This window comes from Colossoma macropomum, unplaced genomic scaffold, assembly GCF_904425465.1.
Source record: "Colossoma macropomum unplaced genomic scaffold, Colossoma_macropomum, whole genome shotgun sequence".
Lineage (NCBI taxonomy): Eukaryota > Metazoa > Chordata > Actinopteri > Characiformes > Serrasalmidae > Colossoma > Colossoma macropomum.
Genome location: NW_023494799.1, coordinates 21,405,498 through 21,418,418, shown reverse-complemented (window position 1 = coordinate 21,418,418; position 12,921 = coordinate 21,405,498). Strand labels below are relative to the sequence as shown.

Below are 12,921 nucleotides of genomic sequence, written 5' to 3'. Positions count from 1 at the left end.
TTCTTTGAGTAGGACCATTTTTTACTAAAGAACCCTTTAAGAACCATCTTTTTTAAAGTGTGTACTGCTTTTAAAAGCAAAATGCACGTGAATGTAAAAGCACATTTTTAAACCTCTTGGAAAATGAACCAAACTGACGTCAGAGAGAGAGAAAAGATGAACTGCAATGAAAATGTAGCATATGGGCCCTTTAATGCGCTTGATTTCAGAAGAAACGCTGTATTCCACAAACTTTTGGACATGAGAGCAACTTCTCGGTTCATAAAGTCCAACAGTCTGCATCTAAAACGCGGTCTGAAATCCTTCTGCAGTACATTGGCGATGTTTTTCTCACGTTTCTGCATTTTTTGTATGTATAATCAGGAGCAAACAAGCCAAAATTTCCTCTATACATCGAGGAGAGCATAAGGAGCCCAAGAGACGCCAAACAGCAGCGTGCCAGAGTTATAAAATGTCTCATACGTTGTTCTATTTCGTGTCAAAACGTTCGTAAAACTCGATTTCTACCTTATACGCGTTAAAAACGCACCTAAACCAAAGTTCAGTTCGAACTTGTCCGTTCCACCTTAACTGGCGCAGAATGGAACTGCTGCGACATTTAAGGTGGAACGGACAAGTTCGAATAAGAAGCTGGCCAATGAGAAGCCAACTTTTCCCCCCTTCCTTCATCCCAGTTGGTATGTTCCATCAGGCTCGTCAGGCTCGTGCTAAGTGACTGAGTGTGTGTTGGACAGAGAGAGAGAGAAAGAGAGGGAGAGAGAGAGAGAGAGAGAGTGAGAGAGAGAGAGAGAGAGAGAGAGAGAGAGGAGGAGTGCGTGTATGAGTGTGTGTGCGAGCGAGCGCGCGAGAGAGAGAGTGTGTGAAGGCTCTGGCCGTGGAGCCGTAGCTCACTTTTCCTCTCAACTTCTTCGCACGAGACTTCTTTCACGCGAAAAAAGAAAGGATAAATGAAATAAAACAACACGAGCCATGATGTGAAGCTGTGAAGCGCGCGCACACGGGCTTTTATCTTCGATCGTTTGCAAAGAAACAAAATATCCAAGCCTGAACGACGGAGAGAGAGAAGAGAGAGAGAGAAAGAGAAACAATGAAGCCTGTAGCTGTTCTTCCAGCTACTCTGTTAACTTTGCTGCTCTGCTCTCAAGGTAAGTTTTCATTTTTATTTAATATGAACGTATATATTTCGAGCGTATGCTTCTAATACAGTCCCAACGCAGAGTCATTGTCGGTTTTGGGAAATGCGCAGAACTTCGTGTAGTATATGCACTGTTGCATTGAGCTACTACTCTCCTATTATGAAGCATAAACATATAAATATGCACCAATGCATTGTACAGTGTGCTCGTGCAGTGCTTTTTAAAGGGGAAAATCACAGCCAGCTGCTGTCTCGTGAGTTAAATGAGTTGAAGTTGTTGGGCTCCACTCTGAAACACCAGCCTGGACCTCTCTGACCTCTTTTCGGGAGGTTCGAAGGTGCTGAGATGGTAAAATGTTGCAGCAGATGGAAGTTTTATATGTGCAAATGTGAGACAGTTCGGTGTTCAGACTTGTTTGGGTTCTCCATGCTTGTCAGACATGCAGGCAGAACCAGTGCTCAGCGCTCGTGCCATCACTCACGCTCGTGAAGGGTCTGTAGGCATCAGCATGGCTTTTATTTTGCAGCAGTACTTTATTACTGCATTTCACTGTAGGTAAAGCAGAATAGCATGTAAGTTTGTATTAGTGAAGTGCAAGGGGAATTCCACCCGTTTTTTTAAATTTTCTGTTTTATTATTATTATTATTATTATTATTATTGTAGTGTTTGAGATGTAAACAGAGTCATTCAGAGTGGTTTGGTGTGAAATGGTTCAGAATTCTTTACAATGGTGGTGATAGGAACCAGGGGTCACCATGACTACAACACAAATATAGCCACTTTGTTTACTATTCAAGTGAGTTTTTATATGTAATGTTGATGAAAAAGATGCTTCTGACAAGTTTTATTTTTCACAAAACTACCTTAAAATAATGTATTAGAAATCAGGCAGTGTATTAATAACCATTTCATGTAATAACTTTCTGTGAGGGAGCTTTTAGAGGTGGACGTCTGGTTCCTGTCACCACCACTGTGAACAATTCTGACTCAGTAAGTTTCTCTAGAACAGAGCATTTCACACCAAACCACTCTGAACAGCTTTGTTTACATCTTTACCATTTAATTATGCGTTATAAGTTTTAAAAATTTGTGGAATTGCCTTTAACAGTAATGCTAAAGCTGATGTACTGGTATAGACAATATATATTACAGAACTACAGTAATAATAGACATGTAGTGATTGCAAACAAGCAAGATTATTTCCAATTTATTGACTGTATAATATGAGCAGAAGGAATATGTGGGGCTCTCCCTGTTAGATTAGCTGTATTTCATGAATATTTGTGACTGTAGACACTTTACCACCAGTATTTACCACGTTTACCTTAGCGCAGATACTTTACCACTGATACTTTACCACCAGAGGGGGTTAGACTAGTCTAAAGCCATTCATTCTCCATGAGAAATGCTGCTACTTCAGTAAAATAGTGACTCGAGTAGAAGTAAATGTAGTCTAACTCCTAAAACTGGAGTGTTGAGTTGCTCTTCAGAGCTGCAGTGGAACTTCTTAGTATCTACAGCATCTCTCAGCAGAGGATCTGAAGATTTTTAGGCTCTTTTTGGATCATAAAATAAGGTGCAAAAGCTCCAAAGTGAGAGGAGTAAGCAACAGCAAAGCAGTTCAGCACAACAGAATGAAATTAAGCCCCAAAAGAAAATTAAGAACTCACTTTATTCACTAAAATGAATGAGCAGGAATAAAAAAGTATTAGCTTTTAAGGATACTCAAAGTACAAATCTATCAAAATTGGAGCTGTAACTGAGTAAATGGAGCAAGTTACTAGACAGATAGAGTTGCAGGAAAGCACAAAAACAGTAAAGTGTACAAATAAGTGCGTATAGGTGAGGAAATGGATATACATTTCGCTGCTGTCGGAAGCAAACCTCGTATCTCCATTTTTGTAGTTTATCAGTTTTTGGCATAATTTGAAAATGCCTGTTGTCCTTTACATTGTATGTAAATTTCATGAAGAGTGGACCAAAAGAAATGACCCAAAATGACTTGGAAAAACTTCTGGTTCCATTGACTTACATTGAAAGTAAAGTAAGTTCTCCTGTAAAATTCCCATTTTTTCTTCCGACAACAGCGATTTATATTGTTTTACATTCTCCAGACATGTTCTGTTGTGTATATCGTCCTGTGATTTGCACAGTATTGTGTAACAAATAGCTCGTGTAATAAGCACACATCCACTTCAAAAGCCTAATTACTTTTTTTTTTTTTACGATGTCCTTTGTTTTGGTGCATGCACAGTTTACTTTAATTGAATTATGTTGCTGTTGTGGTCATAGCATTCCTCGCAATCCGATCTTCACCACAGCCTTGCACGCGTTATTAAGCTCATCTCTGGTCTCAAACTGAAATAGACTGGACGTAGTCTCTTTAGCAGTGGTTTGAATTCGTTTTGTATTGAGCTGGAACACTGTAACGTCAGCTGGATAGCGTTTAAAGAGCTCAGCGTGGTGGTAGGATAGGCACGGGCTTTGTAATGCACCCAAAATGCAGCCTGTTCTTTGGTCTAAAGAAGCATGCTATTAACTATGGCTTTTTCATACTGGTGGTTTTTCTGACATTCATGTCATTCGCCCACAAAAGAGATGAGCTTTGTGTTGCTGATGAATGTGCTGTTTAAAAGATTGCAAGATATAGAGGACACGAGTCACCATTAGACTTCTGACAAGTGACAGTTTGGGGCACTTTGTTTTCAATTTGCGTCATTCAGTATTGCAGGGTATTACTTTATTGAGCTTCCAGGGTCTAATTGGCTCTATATGGAACGTCTTGATGACCCGTGTCTGTGTTTTCGGGGTTGGGAGGCTGCAGCCGAACTCTCCCCTGATACCGATTACATCAGAATTCTTGGAATTAAAGGAGAAATCAAAATTTCTGCTTAATTAAGTGATAAAGATGTAAACATTCAGAGTCGTTTGGTGTTAAATGCTCTGTTCTAGAGAAACTTATAGAGTCAGAATTCCTCACAGTGGTAGTGATAGGAACCAGACGTCCACCTCTGAAACCTTACATGAAATGGTTATAAATACACTGCCTGATGACTGAGACACTGTTTTATGATAGTTTTGAGAACTTAAACTCCATTCATGGTACAGGGATACATGCTGGGCCAAAATAGTCCCCAAAGAAAACTTATTATTTCAAAACTCAGAAGACACGTGTAGGTTCACTGGTGGTTTTGGATAGTAAATAAAAATATCTCATTAATTCTTGCATATGCAGATAGTCGGAAAGCACATTCGTGATCGCGAGGATGAAATATGTGGCTCATGTAGACAAGAAGGTCAGGAAGATGCCGCAGTACGTATCAGAAATAACCCAACGCCAAACACCGAGGGTTTGATGCAGTCGTTCCGTTGGGAAATCCTGCGATGAACCACATTATTGCAGTTAATTTCCCCCCACTTCCCAGGTGGATATGGCTCTACTCTCTGCTATGAATAGGAATGTCAAAACAGCATCAAAGCAACACTGGTGTAACATCACTGAAACAGCCTGAGTGATGAACTCCAAACATGGAGTGCCCTCATCTACACACACTACCTGCTCCACTGCTGCACTCTACTCACAGCCGTACTTCTGTGAATGCTGTTATCTGTGTATGCCATACAGTCAGCTATAAAAATGGACAGAAGTGCGTCACACGGCATTGGGTTATTTTTGATACGTGTTTGGTGTGCAGTTATTTTAGGTATGCGTTTGGTATGGGGTTATTTTTGTTATGCATTTGGTATGGGGTTATTTTTGTTATGCATTTGGTATGGGGTTATTTTTGCTAGGAATTTGGTATGGGGATCCAGGGGTGTTCGTCAACTAAATATTTTTGAAACATGTTTAATGTGACATTTTTGATATTAGTTTGGTGTGAGGTTAATTTCTAGTAGGCGTTTATTGTGGAGTTATTTTTGTTATGGATTTGGTTTGGGGTTATTTTTTAGCGATTTTGGTGTTGGGTCTTTTCTAACATGTGTTTGGAGTGAGAGTCATTTCTGGTAGGCATTTAGAGTGGGGTTATTGTTGATACGTGTTTGGGGTGCTATTTTTTGATACCTGCTTGGTGTCAGGTTATTTTTGATATGTGTTTGGTATGGATTTATTTTTGTTATGCATTTGGTGTGGGGTTATTTTTGATATACCTTTGGTATGGGGTTATTTTTAATATGTGTTTGCTATGCAGTTATTTTTGTTATGTGTTTGGTGAGGGGTTATTTTTGATATGCCTTTGGTACGGGATTATTTTTTGATACGTGTTTGGTATGGGGATATTTTTGGTATGTGTTTGGTGTGAGGTTCTGTTTGATGTGCATTTGCTGTGGGGTTATTTTTTGATACGTGTTTAGTTATTTTTGATATGAGTTTGGTTTGAGGTTAATTTCTGGTAGTCATTTGTTGTGGGCTTATTTTTGATATGCCTTTGGTGGGAGGTTATTTTTGATATGAATTTGAAGTGAGGTTCATTACTGGTAGGTGTGGGGTTATTTTTGATTTGTGTTTGGTGTGGGGTTTTTGTGGGGTCATTTTTGAAAAGCTTGTGAAATACAGGAAATGCATTTCCATTTCTCCTCTGCTAAAAGTGTTAGGCTGATCATCATGATCGATGGGTTTTGTTGTTTAGGTGATAAATGTTGACCATAAAAAAGCTACATTTTTGTGACACTTGACCCCATTGTGTGTGTGTGTGTGTGTGTGTGTGTGGTAGTAAAGCAGGTTTGGCAGGTATCAGTGGAGCTCAGTGGCTGTAGGGAAAAAGCAGCAGTGGCCATTTGATCCTTCGTTCAGTGTTACAGCTCTAGAGCTTTAGCTGACCATTCTTTCACACTTAGCACTACTAACACTGCAGTGCTAACTAAGGATGCACCGATATAAGAATTCAGGGCTGATGGCTGCTTTACATACATTCAATACAGTTCTTCAAAATTCAGAGTTGAATTTGTGTCCAAGCATTGTCTAAAGAGAGTCTATAATTTAAATTTACTACTGAGAATTTTTGCAATAACAGTCATTAAATAAGGTAATGTGATGTATAGATCACATTTTCAGAGCACGTTATCCCTGAAATGTCATAAGACGTTTCTCAATTTATGTTTTTTATGTCCCAGTTTTTAATAATAGTAACAGTGTTTATTTTATTCAGAAACTCTTCCAAACTCCTCCTCCACCACTCGTGTTAGGTTGACGTGCCCCCCTCCCCCCACCAATCCAGCTCTGGGGTGTTTTTAGAGAAAGCAGCGAACTGTAGTGGATCCAGTAAAGCTTTTGGTTTGTGAGTGTTCTGTAGGCAGGAACATTAGAGCTCCTGAAACATGGCTCAGCCTCTTTTATTAAATTATATTCCATTTCTGTGGTTGTATGTTGTGAGAGCATTTGATTAGTGTCAGCTTTCATTGGCTGCTGTTTAATGTTAGTGGCTCTCTTTGGACCAGATGGTCATCTTGACATGAGCGTTAGCATCAGTCAGAGTGTTACTGCCTTAGCAGCATTAGCCTGTTGCTGAGATTGTGAACATTAATGATGGAAAAAAGTTGATGCATTGTTTAAAGCCCTCTTTAATACTCTGTAATGTTCATATGATCCACACAGTCATTCTGACAGATTGTAACACACTACAGGAAGTGTAGGGGGTGATATGGCTTCTATTGTTTTTTTTCAAAAGCGCTCTATAATGTTCATATGATCCACACAGTCATTCTGACAGGCTGTAATACACTACAGGAAGTGTAGGGGGCGATATGGCTTCTATTGTTTCGTTTGCAAATCGCTGTATAATGTTCATATGATCCACACAGTCATTCTGACAGTCTGTAATACACTACAGGAAGTGTAGGGGGCCATATGGCTTCTATTGTTTCGTTTACAAATCGCTCTGTAATGTTCATATGATCCACACAGTCATTCTGACAGGCTGTAATACCCTACAGGAAGCCCTCCATTATTTGTAAACTGTGCTTTGGAATCTCCCTTTTTACAAGTTTGGGCACCCCTCAATAGGTTATGTGGTTGAAAAGCGCATACAAAATGTGTGTTTTATGTGAAAACATCCTGCAGTCTGTTAGATTAAGATGTCATTCGGAGTGGTTTGGTGTGAAACGCTTTGTTCTAGAGAAACTTGTGAAACTAGTGAGGTACCTGTAGGGTGTTAAAAACATAATAGTTGTTAAAGAAAACTCATTATTTCAGATTTTCCACTATTTTCCCATCATCAACATTCCACATAAAACTCAGAAGACACGTGTAGGTTCACTGGTGGTTTTGGGTAGTAAATAAAATGGCTATATTTGTGTTGTAGTCATGGTGACCCCTGGTTCCTATCACCACCACTGTAAAGAAATCGGAACCATTTCACACCAAACCACTCTGAATGACTCTTTACATCTCACACACTCAATTATGCAAAAACAGCCGCTTTAAAAATTCTTCATTATACATTGTTTTATGTGGGGGGAAAAATTTTAAAAATCACAGGGCTGATATGAGCATCTGTGGCGCTAAAACTCTCGCTGCAAGTGTGTGTTTGTGTGTGTGTGTGTGTGTGAGAGAGAGAGAGTCAGGTGATGGCAGTAAACAAGTCTGTGTGTCTGTCTGAATGGGCGTCCACAGTGAAAGGCCAAAAGGCTGGAGACGAGGAGTCTACAGGGCGTCACACATACACAGAAACACAAAAACATCACCGCTTAAAAAGAAAAGCAGGACATGCTTTTAAATCCTTTTTAATGCGTGTTTAGACACACACATAGCCGTAAACACCAGAAATGTTCGGATCAGTGCTCTTGAAACCTAACAAAATCTTTATGAATCAGGATTAGTCATCAAAAGAATAGTTGATCAAACACGGCTACTGATGACTGGAAAGTAGTAACCTAAAGTCACTGTGACTCTTTTCACAAGCCTGACTCATGGCTGTTCACTTTAATTCGTGGTTAGCAACATGCTGGTTCCTTTAAGAAAAAATATGAACTGACCATAGTGGCTTTTGGAGCGTACTAATTATGAACGTAATGTTCTCTCATAACGTTTACTGATATGTCGCATAATGTTATGAAGCATGCTGTTGAAGCGTTATGACATTACTGGCATGTACTGTTATGAAGCGTGCTGTTATGAAGTGTACTGCTGTGGTGTGTACTGTGTACTGCTAGGTCCAAAGTGCTATGTTACAAAGTTTAGTGTTACATAGCGTGCTGTTATGAAGTACACTGATATAATGTATAATGTTCTGTTATGACATGCACTGATATGAAGTATATTGGTATGAAGTGTATCCAAGCATGCTAGTTATGAAGCAGACTGTTATGAAGCATAATGTTACAAAGCTTGCTCATTTTGAAGCAGACTGTTATGAAGCTTGCAAATTATGAAGCATACTTTTGTGAAGCGTATTGTTAGCAAGCTTCATGAAAGAATGCTTTATAATTTTGACGCGGACTGTTGTAAAGCATTCTTTTATGAAGCTTGCTAATTTTGACGCAGACTGTCATAAAGCTCGCTAATTATGAAGCGTATTGTTATGAAGCATGCTGCTAAGATGCTAATTACGAAGTGGACTGCTGTGAAGCTTGCTAATTATGAAGTGGACTGTTATGAAGTATAATGTTACAGTGCGCACTAGTTATAAAGCGTACTGTTATAACGTATGGTATGGTAAGGTATGAAGTATAAAAGTATAAAGCGTAATGTTATGAAGCAGTTTTGAAGAAGACTGTTTAAGAAGCACACTGTTATGAAGCATGCTAATTATGAAGTATACTGCTGAGGTATAACGATATGAAGCATACTGGCTATAAAGCATGTTTTTATGAACTATCCTGGTATAAGGTGTACTGTAATGAAGCATATTTTGAAGTATAATGTTCTGAATCATACTGTAATGAAATCTAAAGTGACTAATACAGGAATGAATACCCGTTTGTGTGTCCTTTGTGTCGTGCTGTAGTGAAGCTGGTCCTCCTCTCTATCTGATTTCTCTAACAGACTCTTTCCCATGTCTGAGATTAACATGGCTAGCATGTGCTCTGCGCAGAATGACGCATTTTTCTCCTGCTTGTTCTTCTCTCCTCCTGTGAGGGATGGGGATTGTCTGGGATGAATGGTGCTGAAATTAAATTATGACCCCCCCCTTGTAATGGTGGATGAAGACATCAGTGTGAGTTGGGATGGGACAGTGCAGCGTTAGTCATGAAGCTCAGTGGCATTTCTACTGTGTGCGTTTTATTATCACAGCAGAAAGAAAACAGCAGGCGAGCTCTGTCTCATTCGCTGTCTCATTCATTCGTTCCTTCTCTTTTTCTGCCTGTCTTTCTGTCTCTTTTAGAGCATAAAGGAAAGGAGTTGGGCCGAACGATTCATTGTTTTTAACATCGAAATCAAGTTTTAAATAGTAATTTTAATTGCGGAAATGTGTGGAAATTTAAAATAATAATGCTGGCAGTGCTAACAACTTCATATATGTACTGAGCATTAACAGGATTAAATTGTGTTCATTTTAATCTGTGTTCAGGCACTGTTTACAGCCTTTCAATATGCTGTAGCTTATAAATGATGATAAACACTACAGTCATAAGTGTGGGTACACATAGTTTTGTCCTCATATGTTCCGTCCCCACTAGGGATGAAAAATGAATCATTTTTGTATGGCAATCACAATTTAAGACACTGGAATTTTCAAATTGCAATAGATGCAATTTTTTACAAGAAACTATTTCACTTTTGGGGAAAGGTTTCCTGCCGGAGATGTGAGAAAAGTGGCTATAGCTGAGCTAAAGCTTAAAGCTGAGCTGTGTTTTCATTTATATTATGTATTTTATTTAGCCTATGCTAGGATATTATCACATACTGAGACATATTTACAGCCAAGATGGTAAAATGGACTCCCAAAGAGGTCAGATTTTTGTTGAAAGGACAAAATGGCTCTTCTTAACATTTGGGTTGCCTGTTACAGTTATCACATAATCGCATGATCACAGTTATTTGAGCTGAACACAATTATTTGAGCTGATGGCAATTATGTTGGTTATATGTTTGCTTTGCAACAAATAGAATGTGAATTAGTTGCATTTTCATCTGTTGGATTGAGGCAAAAATCTATTTGTCATGCATCTTACAAAAACAACTAAAAATCTAACTTTGCATGTGGTGCTATAACACCAACCAAGCTAGAGGGCAGCAGTGAGTGATGTTTGTTTATTTGAGCTGGAGCAGTTTCTTTTCCACAGCTAGAAAACTGAACAGCTAACCAGACAGTTTGGCCATTTTAGGATTTTACTTTTAATAGGTGTGTAAAAAGAACAAAAAGACAGTTAAATCGGTAATCGTGGTTAATTATGTGGCTCTTAATCGTTTCATGCTTGTGACAGGCCTACAGATGCTGACCTCATTAAACAGTCAGATATACCCAATTATTATAAGTTGTAACTTTATAAATGCTATAAACCTTTTAAAAAGTTGTGCAATACTTCTGCTGTACAAGCTTTATGTTATATGTACATTTAGCCTGGACTGTATATGTATATCTGAAGGCTACTACAAAGCACGAGTGCCCTAAAAACCACTGATATAAGTTCGGTACTCAATATGGGCCCATATCCACCATTCTGATATTGGAATTGGTATCAGGAGAGAAAAGCTTGACCCTTAAAAATAACAATAGCATACTGTCGTGATGCCCACCCTAACCCCTCCCTGCTCTGTACGCTCTTTAAGTTTGTCCTTCCATTATAAGAGGTTCTCAGAGGTTTCAGAGCTAGCAGCCGTGTTCACTAGCAACAGGCTGAGTTCTGCTGCTCGTGTAGGACCTCTAGATGTTAAGCTGTTTTCCAACGAGAGTGTAAGGCATTTTTATTTACTGCCTGCATTGTTTTTTAATGGACTCTCAGTTCTCTCTCCTGGCTGGCTTGCTTTTTTGGTCTCTTGCTCACCCACTCTCTGTCTCTCACTCTCTCTCGCCCATTCTTTCCATCAAAGGCTTGCTTTGGCCTTGGCCTGGAAATCCCTCTCTCGCTCATCCATGTCACGTCCCTCCACTGCCACAACAACACACACACACACCGGCGCACACTCGGTTCCCCTCACCAGCATGCATACACTAAGCCCGACCGTGGGGCCCCAGCAACAAGCTCCATTAAGAAAACAATACGAGGCTCCAATAGGCCCTTGAAGGCTGGGCCTTGAGTAGCGGCGCGTCCGTTTAAAAAGGCTCCAGGCTCTAATGAAGTCAGAAAAACTCAAGTGCCCCATTCGCGGTGGCTCTTTTCAGGGGTGCCAGTAGGTACAAAGTGTCAAAACAAGCCCTCAGCTTAGGATCTGTGTGCAAATAACGGCTTTTGACCCACTGTAGTGCTTGCTCTCTTCTCTAATAGAGCACAGGCAGAACTTGCTTGATGAAAACAATGGCCCTGGGTTGCCACTTCCTCTCCCAGCTTCTAAAGAAGGGTAGGAACGCTGCTAATTAGAATGACTCATTTACGAAGGAGCCGAGGCGGGTCCTCGCTGGAAGTTAAAATGGGATTGAAATGTTTGTCCTGGTTTTTATGGTGTTTTTATTTGCGGAAGTGAACATATTGGTGAAAAAAATAAATGAAAAAGTGCCCTGTGGGAAAGTTATGGCACATTTGATATTGAATCAATAGAAATGGCTTACGTTTAATATACCTAATTTTATATATATATATATATATATATATATATATATATATATATATATATATATATATATATATATGTATATATATATATATGTATATGTATATATATATAAAATATGATATTTTGCATGTAGCTGTATGTTAACATTTTATAAAATGAAGAAATTGGTACTGAATCTGCCTGGATTAGGATTATGGGGAAATCTAATGTATTACAACTACATTTAAATAAATAAATTAGTCATTTTTGCATAGTAACTCAGCCTAAACTTTCTTCCAGCGCATACAAAATACATTATTATGAAATATTGGTTTGAAAGCCTGTTAGTTATCGGTATCTCTTGGAGGGTGATGTTTTATTTGAAGGAATTCTCTGCCGATACTGATATGATTGCAATGTTATCGTGCATCCCAGCTGCTCAGGGTTAACGATTTAGGAGCTGTATGTATGTTGATGTAGTTCTGCTCCATTAAAACTCGTCTAAAAGGCCCCGATGTTGTTCAGTTCGGCTCCAGCTTTTTCACACACGCTCCCTCTCTCCTGCTAACAACTCTCGAAGCCTCCTTGACTCCACACTTTTGTTCAGAATGGAGTGCGGTGGACGTGAATGCCCAAAGCAGCCGTATATCACTTGACCTGTCCACAATCAATCTGGAAGACACAAGGAGAACATTGTAAATCTTCTGCTCTTCTACTTCCACAAGCTGCTTTCCACTAACACAGCCACTGTTCTTTATCCGGAGAGAAAAGCATGTTTATCGTTGTTTCGGAACGGAGTTAAGTGCGTCGTAGATGGAGGACAGACTGTTTAAAAGGATGTTTATTAGGAAAAATGGTCAGGCCAAGGCAGCGGGCTAATGCTTGTTGTTGTGAAGGCTCTTCTGCATTAGCCAGCGGAGCTAACCTGTTACAACTCGAGAACCTGGAGCGATAGCTCAGCGCTAAACAAATTTGCACACTTTTCTGCTTATTCTAATTACTTGAAATGTGGTCAAGACATGTTTTGGTGTCTGAAATTTGCCTCTTAAGTTTGAACACAGTAGCTATGAGGCTAATGGAGCTAGCAATGGAAGTTTATACCCCAACAATTAGCTTGGTGCTAACTGCATGCCTAAATTATGAAGCAAAAATCT

At 39.4% G+C, this 12,921-nt stretch overlaps 1 protein-coding gene across 2 annotated transcripts in view; it reads left to right on the top strand.

Moving 5' to 3' along the window:
* Positions 1-771: 771 nt before the first annotated feature.
* lrp4 (low density lipoprotein receptor-related protein 4) overlaps positions 772-12,921 on the top strand; it is a 159,304-nt gene continuing 147,154 nt past the window's right edge. For both annotated transcript variants that reach the window (XM_036586299.1, XM_036586298.1), the window contains exon 1: positions 772-1,145. In XM_036586299.1, coding sequence (XP_036442192.1) covers positions 1,088-1,145 — 58 coding nt within the window. In that variant the 5' untranslated portion in view covers positions 772-1,087. The remainder of the gene's footprint in view (positions 1,146-12,921) is intronic.